At 37.4% G+C, this 16,372-nt stretch overlaps 2 protein-coding genes across 4 annotated transcripts in view; one reads left to right on the top strand and one right to left on the bottom strand.

Moving 5' to 3' along the window:
• The window catches only part of LOC144419940 (MAM domain-containing glycosylphosphatidylinositol anchor protein 1-like), a 363,818-nt gene that overhangs the window by 178,703 nt on the left and 168,743 nt on the right, over positions 1-16,372 (top strand). The gene's annotated exons all lie outside the window — the stretch shown is intronic.
• On the bottom strand, positions 9,238-15,038 carry LOC144419831 (uncharacterized). Of its 3 annotated transcripts, none has more exons than XM_078109919.1 (6): positions 14,403-15,038; positions 13,187-13,315; positions 12,014-12,126; positions 10,450-11,360; positions 9,990-10,222; positions 9,238-9,349 (listed from the first exon to the last, which is right to left on the bottom strand). In XM_078109919.1, exons 2-4 carry the CDS (start codon positions 13,233-13,235, stop codon positions 10,833-10,835), a joined length of 690 nt encoding a protein of 229 aa, XP_077966045.1. In that variant the 5' UTR covers positions 13,236-13,315; positions 14,403-15,038; the 3' UTR covers positions 9,238-9,349; positions 9,990-10,222; positions 10,450-10,832. The 3 variants fall into 3 exon arrangements, with proteins under 3 accessions (XP_077966045.1, XP_077966044.1, XP_077966046.1); XM_078109918.1 differs by lacking the exon at positions 14,403-15,038 and adding an exon at positions 13,727-14,396; XM_078109920.1 differs by lacking the exon at positions 14,403-15,038 and adding an exon at positions 14,259-14,393.

Raw genomic sequence — 16,372 nt, 5'->3', positions numbered from 1 at the left:
TCTTACACAAAATATACCGCATCTCTAGGTCTCTGAGCACTTATTGTATCAAACACTCTTGAATTTTGCCCTGTAGGGCATGTCCTACTGAACCCCGGTCCATTGTTCCCCATAGGAAACAAATATTTTCAGACCATCCCACGGCGAAATTCGGAAGGTACATCCACTCGCCAAAGTTATGAATATTTTACAGTGGACTAAAGCTGAAAAATATCAGACGGTGGTTTGTCATGTTGGAAAGGCTCAAAAAGAAGAAAGAAAAAACTGTAACGGTGAAATTTTAGTCTCAACCTCCCAAAACAAATTTCACCTCATAGCTTGCGCCGCTCTACCCGTCCGTTGTCTGTTCGCGGGGACGTTGTAACTCACCGAAGGGCGGATTGAAACATCGAACCGCGGACAGGATTGCGGATATAGTATCAGTGCGAGATCTGATTTTCCACTGTGCCCCATGTCCCAACGTGCCCCATCTTTCCCTACATATATTTAATGTAATAGGAATACTTGAACATACTTGATCTAAAATCTGATATTTTAATAGAGCGCAGAAAAACAGCAACTAGGCATACGAGTCTTGGTAAAACATACATTGGAAATGTATTCTCTCAAACATACGTAAAGTTACGTTCAGTAAAGTATAAGTCAATCATATTAGAAATACAAAAAGATCCTACAGCGTCACCAAAAGAGCTACGGCCGCGGTTTCACTGCTCGTTTGTTACGTAACTAAGCATAGTTTCGCTGAAGCGAATACGTCGCTATTACCGCAAATCTGGTCAACATGCTTGCGATTTTGGGGGATTGCGTCAGAAGGGGTCGCTTTTGGAGGGGCGAAAAAGTGGGTATTTACTATCATATTGAGTTCTAACGTCAATTGTGGGACCAAAACACCAAGTATAAGGTAATAAACACTTTGTTTGCTTTTTTACTTTACCTCATGAGGTTTTAAGGTCGTTTGCATAGTTCGACTGCGCAGATGATTGCTTGTGGGAGCTCGAAATAAACCTCATGACGTCATGACAATTAGGGGGTGATTTTTTATCGTAGGCTCTGTGGTTATGCAATTAAAATAAAAAGTGGTCAGATTTATACACTATCTGAGTGGTGTTTATTTGGGATATAAGTTGTTTCATTTCAGTCTAACAGTACAAAACAATATGCTTTCTTATTTTTAGTGTCCATTTCACCCCAAAATGGGACACTGTCTCAGATTTTGAATTGTTGTTCGAGAAATATGTCTAGTAAATGGAAGAGAAGTAGTAAAAGATGTTAATGAATGGAAAAAACATGAAAAAAGCAATTGAAATGGTACGAAGCGGAGGAAAACTCCTGACTGAAGCCAGTACATATTCGGTTCCAAGGGCTACACTTCGCTGTCATGTTTATCGAACGCTGAAGAAGGCTTCAGGATCACGGAGTCTTGGTTGTTCTCCTACTTTGGGCCAGAACAAAAAGGATCATTTGCAACATATACTCGAATTTGAAAAGAGACGCTTCCCATTAACGGTTAAAGACATTCGAAAGTTGGCTTATGAATTTGCAATGGTGAACAAAATTTCTAATAAATTTTCAGAATCTGCTAAAATGGCAGGAAAAGACTGGTTTCGGGAACGATATGGAAACTTGATAAATATACGAAAACCGCAGCTCCTGTCAAACTTTAGTAAACCTCGATTTATTAGAGCCTAGCAACATTACTTCCCAACCACCGCTCCCCATTACTATCTCGTCGACAAGTAATAATTTTGTTGCATGTGGTTTGCAGCAAGCTGACAATGATTCACCTTGTTCTAGTAAAACTATTCAGCAAACATCAGGTCCCAAGTTTAGGCAGCAAATCTCTACAGAACAACAGAGTAGTTCACCAGCATCTGCAGAGGATAGTTTATTGGATTCGAGTGACACTTCATTTGAAGAGATTCTGCCCTTTCCGGCCTCACCTCGACTAAAACCACCTCGTGATCGTGAGAAAGCGATCATAACTTGTATGAGAATACTCACCAGTGAAGGATATAAGAAAGAACTAGCAGTCCTAGAGAATAAAGAGGACTCTGATATTATAACTAAGAAAAAAGCAAAAGCAGGTTCCAAGAAAATAGAGGCCAGCAGTTTGAATAAACCTCATGTGAGCAAGGTCAAATTAGGAAGAATTATAAACAGGAAAGAATCTGCCAAGGCTGTTTGTTAGAAATAGTGATGTTTGTGGGTTTTGTGAAGGCAATTTTTACGATGATGAGGAAGATGAGGGGTGGATACAATGTCAGCAATGCCTCAGATGGTTTCATGACATTTGTGCTGGTGTTTATGGAAGAATCGTTCAAGCTTTCACATGTGAGGAAAGCCAGTAATAATTTACATATAAATAACTTGCCTGTTTCATTAGGGTAGTTTCGTTATGTTATTTATGGTAAAGGACATTCAGTTGATCAACTAAAGATTGTGCATGCATCAGCAAAGCTTTTGTTCAGTTGAAAGTACATGCCTGGATGATTAATAAGCTTTAATGTCTGATGGGGTAATATGAACATCATTGCTCGCCCCCACTGTAATGCTCGAGGCTTAATATTTATGATTTTTTAGGCGCTTTATACGCATTCAAATAGTTCAGTAGTGTGTTCAATTAATTTTGTTTAATGTTCGTTTTACCCATCCATGTGTCCGTTTTACCCGAATAAATTTTTTGGGAAAAAATGCTCATATCTAACAAAATATAAAGCGGATTGCCGAAATTGACAGTGGGCTGTTGGGCACGTTCAAATTGGTTATTTTAATACGGGAGTTACGCTCCTATATGGTAAAGATTACGAGAAATTAAGATTTTGCTATAGTGGTGTCCGTATTTGACGGGCCTACTATATATATATATACGTCACTTATGGATAGTTCGATTACTGTTTTTCAAGCTTGAACTAGGGCCCAATGCAAAATTCAACACTTCAGTTGCAGAGAGTAACAATGCATTATTTGATCATAATTTACAAACTACAGCATAACACGATACAAAAATCACCAAGTTATCAGCCACGAGCTAGTGTCAGATTTCTCCCACGGCTTCACCTTTATCACCTCATACATAATCACCGTGCAACACACCTTTTGTTCTTGGCTTGTAATTATTATTATTTTCTGATTGTTTACACCTCAAAACTGAAGAAAAATGGCATTAATTTTTTTAAATTTTGATTTTTTTAAAATGGAGTATTTTCCCCAAATCGAGTTTTAATGATATAAAACAGCGTAAAACTATCAATATAATAAAGTTTGGTGCTATTTATATGTGCTTTGATTTATTTTTTTAAATTCCAATCAACTACTAACGAACCGATTTCAATCTACGAGGTGTGGCTAAAAAGAAACGAGACTGACGTCACAGATTGCGCAACACGATTAACCATTGGTAATCAACACTTTTACAGTGTGGTGTAATATGTGTTCTTTGTTCAACAGCTTTTTTGACACAATATCGCAATTATTTTTGCTCTTTAGGAGCCATAGGTGAATGTGATTAATTGCTTGTTGAAAAAAAAATTGCCGTGCGAGATCTGATTGAGTTTTTTGGCGATAGGGGGTTCAATTGCAGAATGACGATTGAGCAATGAATTAACATTAAATTTTGTGTCAAACTTGGAAAAATGCATGTCAACTGGGCAACATTTAATCGTTGAGCTTTCTGCTCCTCAGTCAACAGCCTTGGCACCATTTTGGCACTCACCTTTCACAAGCCAAAAGTGTCAACCAAACTGGTGCGAACCGTTTTTTTTTTGTCTTTTCCAACTTCGCAATGACGCGAATTGTTGAGCGACTGTCGCTGCGAATCAACTGCCTTTCACAACTGAACTCACAACTGATACCTTTTCGATGTTGGTATCAGTTGTGGAAGTGCAAGGCCTTCCTGACTTCGAATCATCCTCCACATCCTCCCTGCATCCCACAAATCGCTTGTGCCATTCAAAAACTCTTGTTCTGGACATGGAAGAATCTCCATAAACATCACACAATTTCTTCAAAGTCGCAGTCGCCGTTTTTCCAAGTTTGACACAAAATTTAATGTTAATTCATTGCTCAATCGTCATTCTGCAATTGAACCCCCTATCGCCAAAAAACTCAATCAGATCTCGCACGGCAATTTTTTTTTCAAAAAGCAATTAATCACATTCACCTATGGCTCCTAAAGAGCAAAAATAATTGCGATATTGTGTCAAAAAAGCTGTTGAACAAAGAACACATATTACACCACACTGTAAAAGTGTTGATTACCAATGGTTAATCGTGTTGCGCAATCTGTGACGTCAGTCTCGTTTCTTTTTAGCCACACCTCGTATATTCAAAGTGGATTTCTCATCAACAGGCCCCTCCCTATATGTAGACACCATCGCTGTACCGTCATAAATAATATTCGTTTACAATCCAATTATGCGGCGATAGTGTTTAAAAAGGGCCCATTTCAAATGTAACATTGACAAAAATATTTAGCTTGGCAAGTTGGTGGGATTCCATTTGATGTCGTCTTCACTGCCCCAAAATGCAGTTATTCCTAGGTATTTGGGCCTGTTGTATTGTGAAACTGTGTTTCCGACCACCCTAATCAACATGAAGGATTTGTAAACTCACTTTGTAGACCCATCAAAAATTCTACCATAGGCTACCTAGAAACCCAAATAGCATTCAAAAAAGGATATTTAAAATGTAAAATGAGCAACGCTTACTTTTTCGTAAAAAAAGAAAGTACGTCTTGTGGACGTTTTCGTTGCTTGGTGATCGTGACGAATCTGGTGAATTCTCCTGTTTCCAAGCGGACAGAAAAAGACTGAACTCACAATGATCAGAAAGTAATTTCGTGTGATCTATCCCAGTATCTCTAAAAATTATTCATGAATCGTGATAGTTTCGTGATCGCTCTGCTGCAAGAGATATGCAGCGTGCTTCGAACATACGTGGGTATTTTAGTGAAACCCGATTACGTTACTAAATGTCACAAATTCTCAGTGTTCTATGTGCAAATTCTATTGGGAGATATCATAAAGAAAATCAGCATCAACTGCGCACATTGAATAGACGATTTTGCAATAAAATAGTGAATAATATATTTTGACCACAATCTGATTCTGAATTTATCATTGTCAAATTTTCCACCTCAAAAGCGAGATCGAGCGAACCCCCTGAATCCCAACAGTTCAATACACCCATCAAATACGCAGACGGGCAGAAGACATTAGCTGATATGTTTATGCGATCCCCTCCAAAATTCTATGATATTTTATATTTATGTCACTAGGAATGAAGCCGAAAATACGGCTTCATCATATGGTGAAACATGAACTTCAGTTTGGCCGCAGTCCAAGTTTCGGGTGGATGGGCAACAGTGGACCAGCGTATCGTTTTATACCTGCGTCGTTTAATGGTATGTGAATCATTTGCACTTACAGCAGTAGTAGCACGGTTTTACTCGAAATATTTTCCCCACAATTGAAATCGAAATTTGACTTCAAAAATATGGCATATAGCCATGGGATTTCCAGGATAATCAGGATAAATTTCCAGGAGAAACAAATCTTATAAATAATAATTTCCGGGAGAAACAAATCTTATAAGATTCTGTTGATGTAGGTGTAGTTTTGGGCTTCACTTATGCAGCACTTTTAACAGGGATGGCACTCGATTTTATGAAATTAGACAACGAAAACACGCATATGAATTACCAAAAACGTTTAGGATGATGCGGCAAATTACTTTTCAAAGAGTTTGAAGGGAATTCCACTCTGATAGAGTTATATTTTTCGATCAGCTTTGAACCACATTAATGCACTTTTACACTGCTTCATTGTTATTTTCAGATTTCTACGTTTTTATTTCAAGTCTGAAAGATTTTGTTTTTTCAACGGCATTGTAAGCGAGAAACTAAAAAAATGCAAAGTAGCATCTAGTTCTCGTATAACCCCGTATAACCCCTAAAACATTCTGCAGATGCACTTTCGAAAGGAAAGTGACAAGACGTTGAGAGAAATGAACATCAATTGCATTGTTATGTGATAAACGATGTCAAAGCCAATAGCTGATAACAGTACTGTGCATAGCGGTGCGGACATGCGTCCAAATTCAGGGTACTCCGGAAGTCTGCGCACCAAGATGTCGCACAACCTGAACCCTGACCTGGTACACGACCAGAGTTCAGGTTGTGCGCCATCTTGGTGCGCATACTTCAGGAGGTCCAAAATTAGTTTTTTTTTAAATTACCATACCGGCCAGGAAATTGAAATTTTGAATATGAGCGATCGCAGCCCTGACTGCCCAACTGACGGTAGGGGAAAGTGGGGAAGGTTGGGACACTTTTTTTCTTTTGCATATTTTGAGCCGTTAATTCAGCATATTCACTTAAGTTGGCGGGACTAATGCATAGAGGGAAAAATGTAGTTTTTATTCAGCGACTAAGAAATTTCCTTGCGACACACATTTTATTACCAAAATGCTTTGAAAATCGTCTGTCAAGTGTTCCACTGTACCCCACTTGTGGGGCACATTCGAACAGACTCTGGGGCACAATGGGTCAGTCTGCCAAAATTCAACGAAGTATGCCCTCAAAAATAAGCACTTAATCAGCATAATCGTCTAAAGAACAGAGAGACTTCGAATTTGAAGATTTAATATTTTTTAAATCAATGTTCAACTGGAATAGTTCAGATATTTGGACAAAAAATTTTGCAAATAAAACTGATTATTTCCTTCCGGGAATCTAAATGTGGAAATATTATTGATTCTCGAATATATTCCATATTGGGCCATGGGTCGAAAGAAACCATAATACTACACAAAATATAACGCATCTCTAGGTCTCTAAGCACTTATTGTATCAAACACTGTCGAATTGTGCCCTGTAGGGCATGTCCCACTGAACCCAGGTCCATTGTTCCCCATAGGAAACAAATATTTTCAGACCATCCCACGGCGAAATTCGGAAGGCACATCCACTCGCCAACGTTATGAATATTTTACAGTGGACTAGAGCTGAAAAATATCAGACGGTGGTTTGTCATGTTGGGAAGGCTACAGTAGAAAAAAGAAAAAACTGAAACGGTGAAATTTTAGTTTCAACCTCCCAAAACCAATTTCACCTCATAGCTTGCGCCGCTCTACCCGTCCGTTGTCCGTTCGCGGGGACGCCCCATGTCCCAACGTGCCCCACCTTCCCCTACATTATAATAGTTTAGTTTTTGCAGGATTAATTTAAGGCGGGTTTTATCAAACTTCATCACTGATATGTTGGTATTTTTATTTTATTCGTGCCTTGGTGGGTCACGAATAAAACGCGGTGGGTCACAAACGGGTCAGTGGTTCGCCATCCCTGCTATATATATAATGACGAGCCACTCCTAGTGAGTTGGATGATGCTTAACCCACCCATAATGTATGAATGCGCTGGGTTCGTCTTCATAACTCGCTAAAATGCTAAATGTTTTAAGTTCACTGGGCACTTCAATTGTCTGACTGACAATTCGACAACGTTGCAATAGAAGATTCACTCGTGAAGAATGTAAATATGAATAATATATAATCAAATCCAAGCATGTAGTTTGAAATCTCTTTCAGAAGTGGGCATTTCACTTTCAATTTACTACTAAAACTCGTCCATGAGCCTACATGTATATTGTACTGAAAAGAAACAGAATTCATTAGCAATACTTGCTAATATTTGTTTACCAGATTGCATTGATAAATTATCTTGGTGTAGCAAAAATGTTGCTCACTGAATCACTGAAAAAGATTTCTTTCTCACTAAATGCAGCAAACAATGTTAACTGGTATTAGTACAATACAAAAAACAATGACGCAAAACATTCAAATAAATGTAAAATTTTGATAGTCTTAAGTACAGCTCTTCAATGTTATAGACCAAATAACATTTTGCCACTATAATATAAATTATACAATTAAGTATGTTCACCAAGCGAGAAAAAAGGGGAAAAAACAGAAATAGTAACCACAGTTTGGCATAATAGGAAAATCAATTTCGACAGGTATAAAAGGTGTAATGTACTCACATTGGTATAAATCCTATAAAACAAATATTTAGTAAGAGAATTTGCGGATTAATATAGGTAATTACAGCGAAGAATACAATAAAGTAGTATACAAGAGTTAAAAACATCTAGAAACAAATGTGATAAGTACAAAAACGTAGAACATTTCAAGTTACTGGTAATACAGCAGTTCATCACTTTAGAGAAATCACAGTGCTGTTGCTTTACAGAAACAATGCTAGAATCTCTGAAAGTGTCAAAAGCGGGTGAAATTTCATTAATTTTCTATCAACCTTCTTTATCTTGTTATGTATCGTTTTAATTAAGCGAGAACATAGAGCACCAATAAACTAAATGATGCTTTCAAAGACTAATAGTCTATTCAAACAATATGAGAGCATCAGTTAATTTAGCAATACTACTAAACATCAGGAACAGAATTAATGTGCTATATATGTAATAAATGAAATACCAGTTTCTAATAATGAAAATAAAAAATAATAGTGGTTAATAATATCTATATAAAATTTAATACTTAATATGGTTAAAATTAGTTTGGTTCAGCATTTCACTTTGATATTGTTGAATATCGTATTGCATAACATTTGGAATAAAAATAAGAATCGAATCGATACAGAACAAATCTTTGATGTCATTATCTGAATAGAACACACAGATGAAGTAGAAATTGGTTCAAGGTTTCCAAGTCGGTCGTTTGGCACTGGATGGTCTTGATACAACATTTACAGCTAAAAAAAATGATTATTTATTATAGCACTTTAAAAATTCATGATATTCTCATGAAGAACAGTAAGAAATATCACAGACTCAAATTTAACTAGTAGAATTTATTAGAATTTTAGAACTTATATATAAATAAATTTTGAGATACTTTAAAACGAAATAAAACTAACAGAAATTTGATAAGATTACAATCCATTTGTATCCATGTTTAGGACTCTTTCAATATCTTTGCGGACCCCCTGTGCAGTCATCACCGACCCCTAAGGGTTCATGGACCCCAGTTTGGGAAACCCTCCTTTACACTATAACTCAATAATAGCGTAAGAACCTTTATTTTGCATCGGAATTTGTAATCCAACTAGCTTTCTTACTAAAGCTATTACAAAACAACTTACCACCATTTGTATTTCCCACAGTGTGATACTCTTGTGGTTTCTCTACGATACTAGTTGATCCTGTCGAGTTGTCATATTTGAAACTGTTGTAAAAGTCAAGTTGAAGGCTATCATCATTCACTGTCATAGTAGAAGGATTTGGGGACAAACCCGTCAACATTGGGTGACTTCCCGTTCGAGTGATTTTAGTATTTCCTATTCAAAAACAATAAGCAATGCAAACCAATAAAAACACAACACACAAGCAAATATAATATCACAAGATATTATTGAAATCTACGAAAAAATTCTGAAAACAAGTCAAATTGTGAAATAAATATGGTAATCAAACAAAAAAAGCAGAAGTTTCTTCAGAAATTGTTAATGGAAATTCATTTATTACTGTATCATCCATTTTTTTGTATTTACGAGGAGAATCATGACATAATTCAATTTACTTGAGGGAAATTTTAAAGTTGGAGATTCTGTTCTCATCTACGAATAATGTAATAATTCTAGATAATGTAAATATAGTGTGTGAAATTGATTCCTAATAAGAATAGATCTGCAAAATTAAAAAAGCCAATTTGTTGCCCCATTCCTAATCAAACTTTGCACACAAGTTGAGTCCAAACGCAGCCTACTCAAAATTAGACACATACTAGAATACTATACTATGCTACAATTGAAACAATTTTCAACGTGAAATTGAAATACAGCTTTGACTCCAATATCAACAAAAACACCAAACTCTGACCAGTGACCAGACTCCACTGCCAGGCATTATTAACTGATGTTAGTTGGGATTTCAAAACTTATACAATTCTACTCCATCAATGATAATGAGAGAACTCACCTAATTGTTTTCTCACAGTAGGAACAACTCTTTCAAAAGGTTTAGGTTTTTCTGGTGGTCATGGCACCTGAGGTGGTCAAGAACTATTATTGGTAGATGCATTCGCTGAAGATGACAGTTTATGAGCTATTGATGAGGCTGAATTTGGACGATGTCTGAGTGAGTATGAGTCATCTGTTCTCATATACGTGTTGTGATTTTGCATCAACTCCCATCGAAACCATGTTATGTGCCTGCATGTGATGCAAAAACTTGTTAAAAAAGTAATAAACGGCAATACAGGTTGGAAAAAAAACAAAAAACAATGATATATTTCAATTCAACCAAGATTTTTTAGCAAAAAAAAAACAATTACAACAGCAATGAATTTAATAAATTACAACACAGCACAAATATTACCGATACTAGTTTTAAATTACAGCTTCTAGTTCTCTGTAGTGGAAATCCCAAATACATTCACCTTTCTCTTAACTGTTTTTTCTTGGGTAGCTTTTCTTTCTTTGTTACTATTAACAACTTCCTTTTTGTTTTTCCTACAGCTCTCTGCTGTTCTTATGGAACCTGCGCATGAATTCTGATATCTCCATCTTTTACAAGGTAGTTCTCCTGCCTTAAACATTCCTTTGATGCCTGATATAGCGTTTTGTACAGTATGATTGTCTCCCGTTTTTGCCCAGTCTAGGGCATTCTTATATACCATTGTACTTGAAGACGTATCAAGGCTCAATTCATTCGATGATTTGTCCGAACTTTCTCTGGAATTTTTTTTTAGAGATTTCGATGATTTTGCGGATGGATTGCTACTGTTTGAACCAGTTTTATGGTATGAATTCCAAACATTTTCTACTCTTGATTTTGGCCTGATTTGGCGTTTATGATCGAAATTGGCATGCTACCGTTCCCCTTGACTAGGTCTTTTTCATTCATATCTTTGCAGTCATGGTTAATACATGATTTAACTTTCGGTCTACAATCTTCCGTCAAGGAACCTTTCTCACTTGATGATGGCAAACTAGCTTTAGAATCATCAACTGCTTTTTTACTGCATGGGCAAAATTTGGTGACGGAATATTTTAATGGAACATAAGATTCTACAAGTCTGTAATAGAAAAGACTTTTTTCTGGTGAATTGTTTCTTGGTGATTCCCATCTATAAGCTGAAACTGTTTCTATTCTGCACAATTTTGAACATTGATCCTCTGTGGTTTCTTCACATTCTTCCTCATCCCATCCACACATTAGAGAATCGAGGAAATTTCTCCTCTGTGGCTCAATGCACTGAACTCCACTTGAAATAAAACTTTCTTCATCGTAAAAATTTCCTGCATTATTAACCTCAATATCTGTCTCTCCTCTCCACCCATCAATAACCTGTAAATCATGAACCATGTGAAAGTAATCTGTTGATTATATATTTTTCACGTCCTTTTGCTGGTTTTATACAAGCAGATGCTGATATCTAATATGCTCGGAGCTACTATTATTTGGCAGAACCGGCACCTTACCGGTTCGCCATTGCCTAGCCGGTACTCCAGTAGTATGTGTACCAGGTTAAAATTAGGGAATTATTTTTATTACAATCTTCATTATTTTAAGTTCGGGACTGTTTGTTTGCCAGGTCAATATATCCTCTGCCAACAGGTTTCAGTCCCTTTACACAACTTGATGTGGAGTAGGCGAACAAAATTATTTACCTCCATAATGGTACACACACTTCTGGAGCGCCGCTCACTCTACTTATTACACCCTGGGTGAAGTGGGGGCATGGGATTTGTACCCAAGATATGTAATTTACAATGCCAGCACAATTACGCCTAAAGCTTTAACTGCTACGTCATCGTGCCACCCGTAAAAGCGCTGTACTCTTTATAATTGAATGGAAAATTATTTAAAAATTAGTATGTATTATTATGCAATTAAAACTGAACACAACAAAATACTATGCAAGACAGGTCTTTTAATTAATATAAATTAATAAAAAAAGAATTATTGAAATTAGTAGAAATCATTTTCACCCGTGCTACCTGAGCCACCATGGCTTGATGTTTGGCTTTGCTTTCTTGCAGAAGTTCTTTGCTTTGTTCAGCCAATGCCTGAGATTGACCAGCTGGGTTAATATTTCTGTATTTGTTGGCACCTGTGGTAATAACATATCAAAAAATCTATTTAAAACTGATGAATTTTGTGATGTCGTCACTATGCATATTAAAAGAGCTGTACTCACGTAGTGTGTGTACCGGGTTAGAGTTAGGCCATAATTTTATTCCAATTTTTTTTATTTTAGTTCGATTACGAGTTCGGGGACTGTCTGTGTTAGCCAAGTGAATATACCCACTGCCCATAGCCTTCGTCCCTTTATACAACTCGATGTAAAGTAGGCAAACAAAATTAGTTCCCTCCATATTAGTACACACACTTATGAAGCGCCAAACGAGCTGTTTACCAGCATCAGCGATGTAAGTTTCAGAATTTTAATAAATCAAAGCGATTTGGATCAATTTTGAAAAAAAAAAATTCAATTTAATAGAAAATAATATCCAGATAACATATATGATTGCATGAAACAGTGGCATTGTCATAACATCGATCAAAAGCATCTCTTTTTTTTCATCACATTTACGTCAGTTCCCAAGTAGTACCGTAACACTCCTTAAGCTATTTTAATTTTACATGATAATGTTGCAAAAAATTCATATTTTAAAACAGGGGTGTGCAATTGCTTATACAAGAGGGCCAGATACAAATATCTGGGTGAAACCGTTGGCCGAACCTTCATTTAACATAGGCTTTCCAGTAGTTGCATGCACAATAAAATTTCAGTTGTTTGTTTTGCACAAGCTATCTGTGAGAGCATTGTTATCATAGGCATAGATAATAAATTGAACTCAAGTGTTGGCTTTGCAAGGGAAAGGGATTGTAATTACTCGCACATACCAGATTAAACTAAATTGAAAACTCGTTCCGCAGGCAGCACACCATTCAAAATTGGCACTTTTCCGTGACACAATTTCCCTTGTGGGCCGCATTTGGCCCGCAGGCCACAGGTTGCACAACCCTGTTCTAGAGGGAACATAACTTTTGGGTAGGCTTACAACATACTCAAACAAATTTTGTTTTTATTTTCATTGAAGTAATTAAGAAATTTTTAGATTGTATGAGTTGCCCTGTTAATAGTAAGAGCAACAAACAACATCTACCTGATAACGTAATGCCTGCATCAGCATCCCATAAACCCTTTTCCATCATACTTTGCACAGAAGGATCCGTTGCAGCAAGATCTGATAGACTGGATGCTCGCTGAGATCCCAAATTATGCTGCTGTTGAACTGTGAAATACAGAAGATTAATCGAATGTGAGAGTATTTTTATCAAGCTGCAATGAACAATAGTTATCAAGCTTCCTTAATACTGTGATACTGTAGATGACATTTAATTTGTCATCCATATTAGGGCAGATTCCTAAAAAGCTTCACCAAGTTAGTAAGTGTTATTGATTCTTTGAATAATAAAGATTAGAGTAAATTCTCAATCAAGAAGAGCGATCCTGCCGGTTGGGTGACACAACGGAGGTGTGCAAGTTTGGTGATCAACAAGCTTGAAGCAAAGTCAGTTTGGGCTCCATTCGAGACGGTATGAAAATCAGCAAAAAGCATTAACTATGCATCCATTGCTACTACCATCAAATTTAACCAACTTTATCAGCAACTCTAGCAATTTTTAATAGGTCTATGGCCTACCTTTAAATGTTCCTGTGGACCAGAGGCCATGGCCCACTGGTTGAGAACCAGTGTTCTAGAGCAGGGGTCCGCAACTACGGGGTCGCGACCCAAATTTGGGTCGCGGAGTCCTCCGCTCTGGGTCGCGAAACAATTTAAATTTTCCATAAATATGAGAATCGCGTCTGTGCAGGGTATTTATGTATAACAACTTTATAAATATCTGATTATATTTTATGAATGTTTCCCCGAGTATACACTTCCTTATTTACTGACGTAACATTGACCAATCAGCATAAGTGCAAAATTGAAGTAACAATAAATGTTTCAGAAGCGCTCAGATACTTTTGCCATTCAGACAGTCTCTCGTGGTTGTGATATTACCTCGTTTTGTCGGTTTTCGCGTGTTATTTGTTAGATTTTAGTTGTGTTTTGGTAAATATAAGTCCTAAACTCGCAAAACCATTCTTGAGAAAAGTACCAATAATTTTGCAATGGTAGAGTGTAAAGAGGAAGAATTAAAGAGATCAAAAGTCAGAGAAACATTCGTTACCGGTACTTAGTTGTTCGCATTGTTATATCCTACTACGTAGACTTTGGGTTCTCAAAGTGCTCCGTACGGAGCCTCAGGACTCCGTTAAAGACACTTAAAACTGTCCTCGACCCACTGTCCACTGCCCTGTCTCCATCTACTTACCTATACTCGACCCACTGCCCGACCTCCCTCAACTTTCCTATCCTCGACCCACTGCTAGGCTATATCTCCCCAACTTTCGCAACCTCGAACCACCGCTTTATCTCCCACAACCTCTCTCATTTCAACCTACTGTCCTATCTCCTTCAACCTACCTATCCTCGGACCCACTGCGCTATCTGCCACAACTTACCGGTACCTATCTTTGACCTACGGTGCTATACGGTACTATTCGGTACCTGAACTAACGGCGCTTTTTTTTTTTTATTTATTTATTTTTTTTTTTCCTTTTCTAACTTTGCGGATCAGAAATTTTTTCAAACTCGGATCAGTGTCTTAGAGACACGTCATATCCGAGCCATAGAGGTATATCGCCTCGTAAGCATATTACTGCTCAGTGGCGATAATGAATACCCTCCATTACTGCATGCAGTAATCATCTACTTCTGGAGGCTTCGGTATGTGCCATGCACCAAAAGAGCACAGACTTTCGCCCCGGGGTTTTTGTATATGCTACGTGTAGCACAGCATAACTTTCACCCAAGGATTCCGCCTATGCCATACGGGGCACAGCACAACTCCCGCCACCCGGCTCCCGTACATACCGCGTACGGGACGCGGCATGACTTCCACCGTGAGGCTCCGGATTCATCACATCCGCTTATATTGGATGGTATTAGCAAGGCTAAAAATGGGCGGTTTCGCCATTGTGTTCGGTCTACCATTTGTGGTGGCTGGAGAAACGCCATCATTCTTTAAAATGTTACGTCGAGGAATACCCGTTTAGTATTTCTTTCCAATTTGTCCTGAGTCCGAGAAATTGTATATCTTTGAATTTGTTATCCATTATAAAAAAGAATTCTGCAATTTTTAGTGTTATCGCTGTTACTATATTTTTATCAGTACCTGTTTACCAAATACCAAACACCTGTTTCCTATGTCTAGCTGGACCTTCTGTTTTATTACAATGTTTTTTAGGATGACGAAACATTTTGTAACCAGTATTCTGTGCAAACCATTGTAGCTGTTATAGTATATGTGCTCCTTTGACACCGTGATGGAATTGCTAAGAAGGCTGTTCAGGATCTCGGTATTTTCTGCAATATATGCCGTTATTATACTACATTGGAAAAATAGGTGGTTGGTGCTATCAGACGCAATTTTACAGAACTTGCAGTTCATCATTTTTAAGATTCCAGTTGGTCCAAATCCAAGAGTTGTTCCTTTTAATCTATCCCCAAAAAAATAGCCTTCCCGTGCAATTCGATAGGAGCAGACTCGTTCCGCGTTTGTATAATAGGAACGATCATCTCTTTGTAAAAGATGAATCTCCTCCCAATTGATGGTATCTTGTCGCTGGTCTAAACAGTTTTCTTAAGTTTTAGATAAATGTCTCTGTGTTTGGCTATTTCCCATTCATCGTGCGAAAAATTCACCGATCGAAAAATTTCTAGTAGGTATGTCCATTATGCAGGTAGTGAGATATCGTGAGGCATCGAATTACTGTACAACTCCTTATTTACGATCTTTATTTTTGAGCCCAAAGAATACAGGGCTTCGAAATGCCAAAATTGGTCAAGATTACTACCGCTCACGAGTGTCTTCATTTTTTCTACAAGACAGGCTTCTACTTTTGCTTTCATGTTAGTCATGTTAATTCCACCCTGATTCCAAGGTAATTGCATCTTCTTCCTATTGATTGATTCTATTTTTTCCGGGAACCACAAAAATTTGAAAATTAATTTTTGAAATGTTTTTATATTTCCCATTGGCATTGTTTTCACCTTCGCGTGGAATAGTATTACAGACATGATTAACGAGTTGATAACCACCGATTTTCCATACCACGTCATCCGCCGAGATTTTATATAGTTTAGTGTCCGAGATAATTTACGTTCGAGTTCGTCCCACATTTTGGCCGGTCGCTTTTGTCCAAAGTTTACCACCAATATTTTGACGTCATCTTTAATATA

The sequence above is a fragment of the Styela clava genome, chromosome 2, assembly GCF_964204865.1.
Source record: "Styela clava chromosome 2, kaStyClav1.hap1.2, whole genome shotgun sequence".
NCBI lineage: Eukaryota > Metazoa > Chordata > Ascidiacea > Stolidobranchia > Styelidae > Styela > Styela clava.
The sequence above is the reverse complement of the archived record's forward strand: the minus strand, read 5'-3'. Positions and strand labels throughout refer to the sequence as shown.

What these genes read in the sequence shown, in the direction of transcription:
- LOC144419831 (XM_078109919.1), bottom strand. Translation starts at nt 13,235, where the DNA reads ATGATGGAAAAGGGTTTATGGGATGCTGATGCAGGCATTACGTTATCA. An exon ending in TGCAGGCATTACGTTATCAG is followed by an intron (nt 12,127 to 13,186) that starts GTAGATGTTGTT and finishes TTATTACCACAG; the next exon opens with GTGCCAACAAATACAGAAAT. An exon ending in ATCAAGCCATGGTGGCTCAG is followed by an intron (nt 11,361 to 12,013) that starts GTAGCACGGGTG and finishes CATGATTTACAG; the next exon opens with GTTATTGATGGGTGGAGAGG.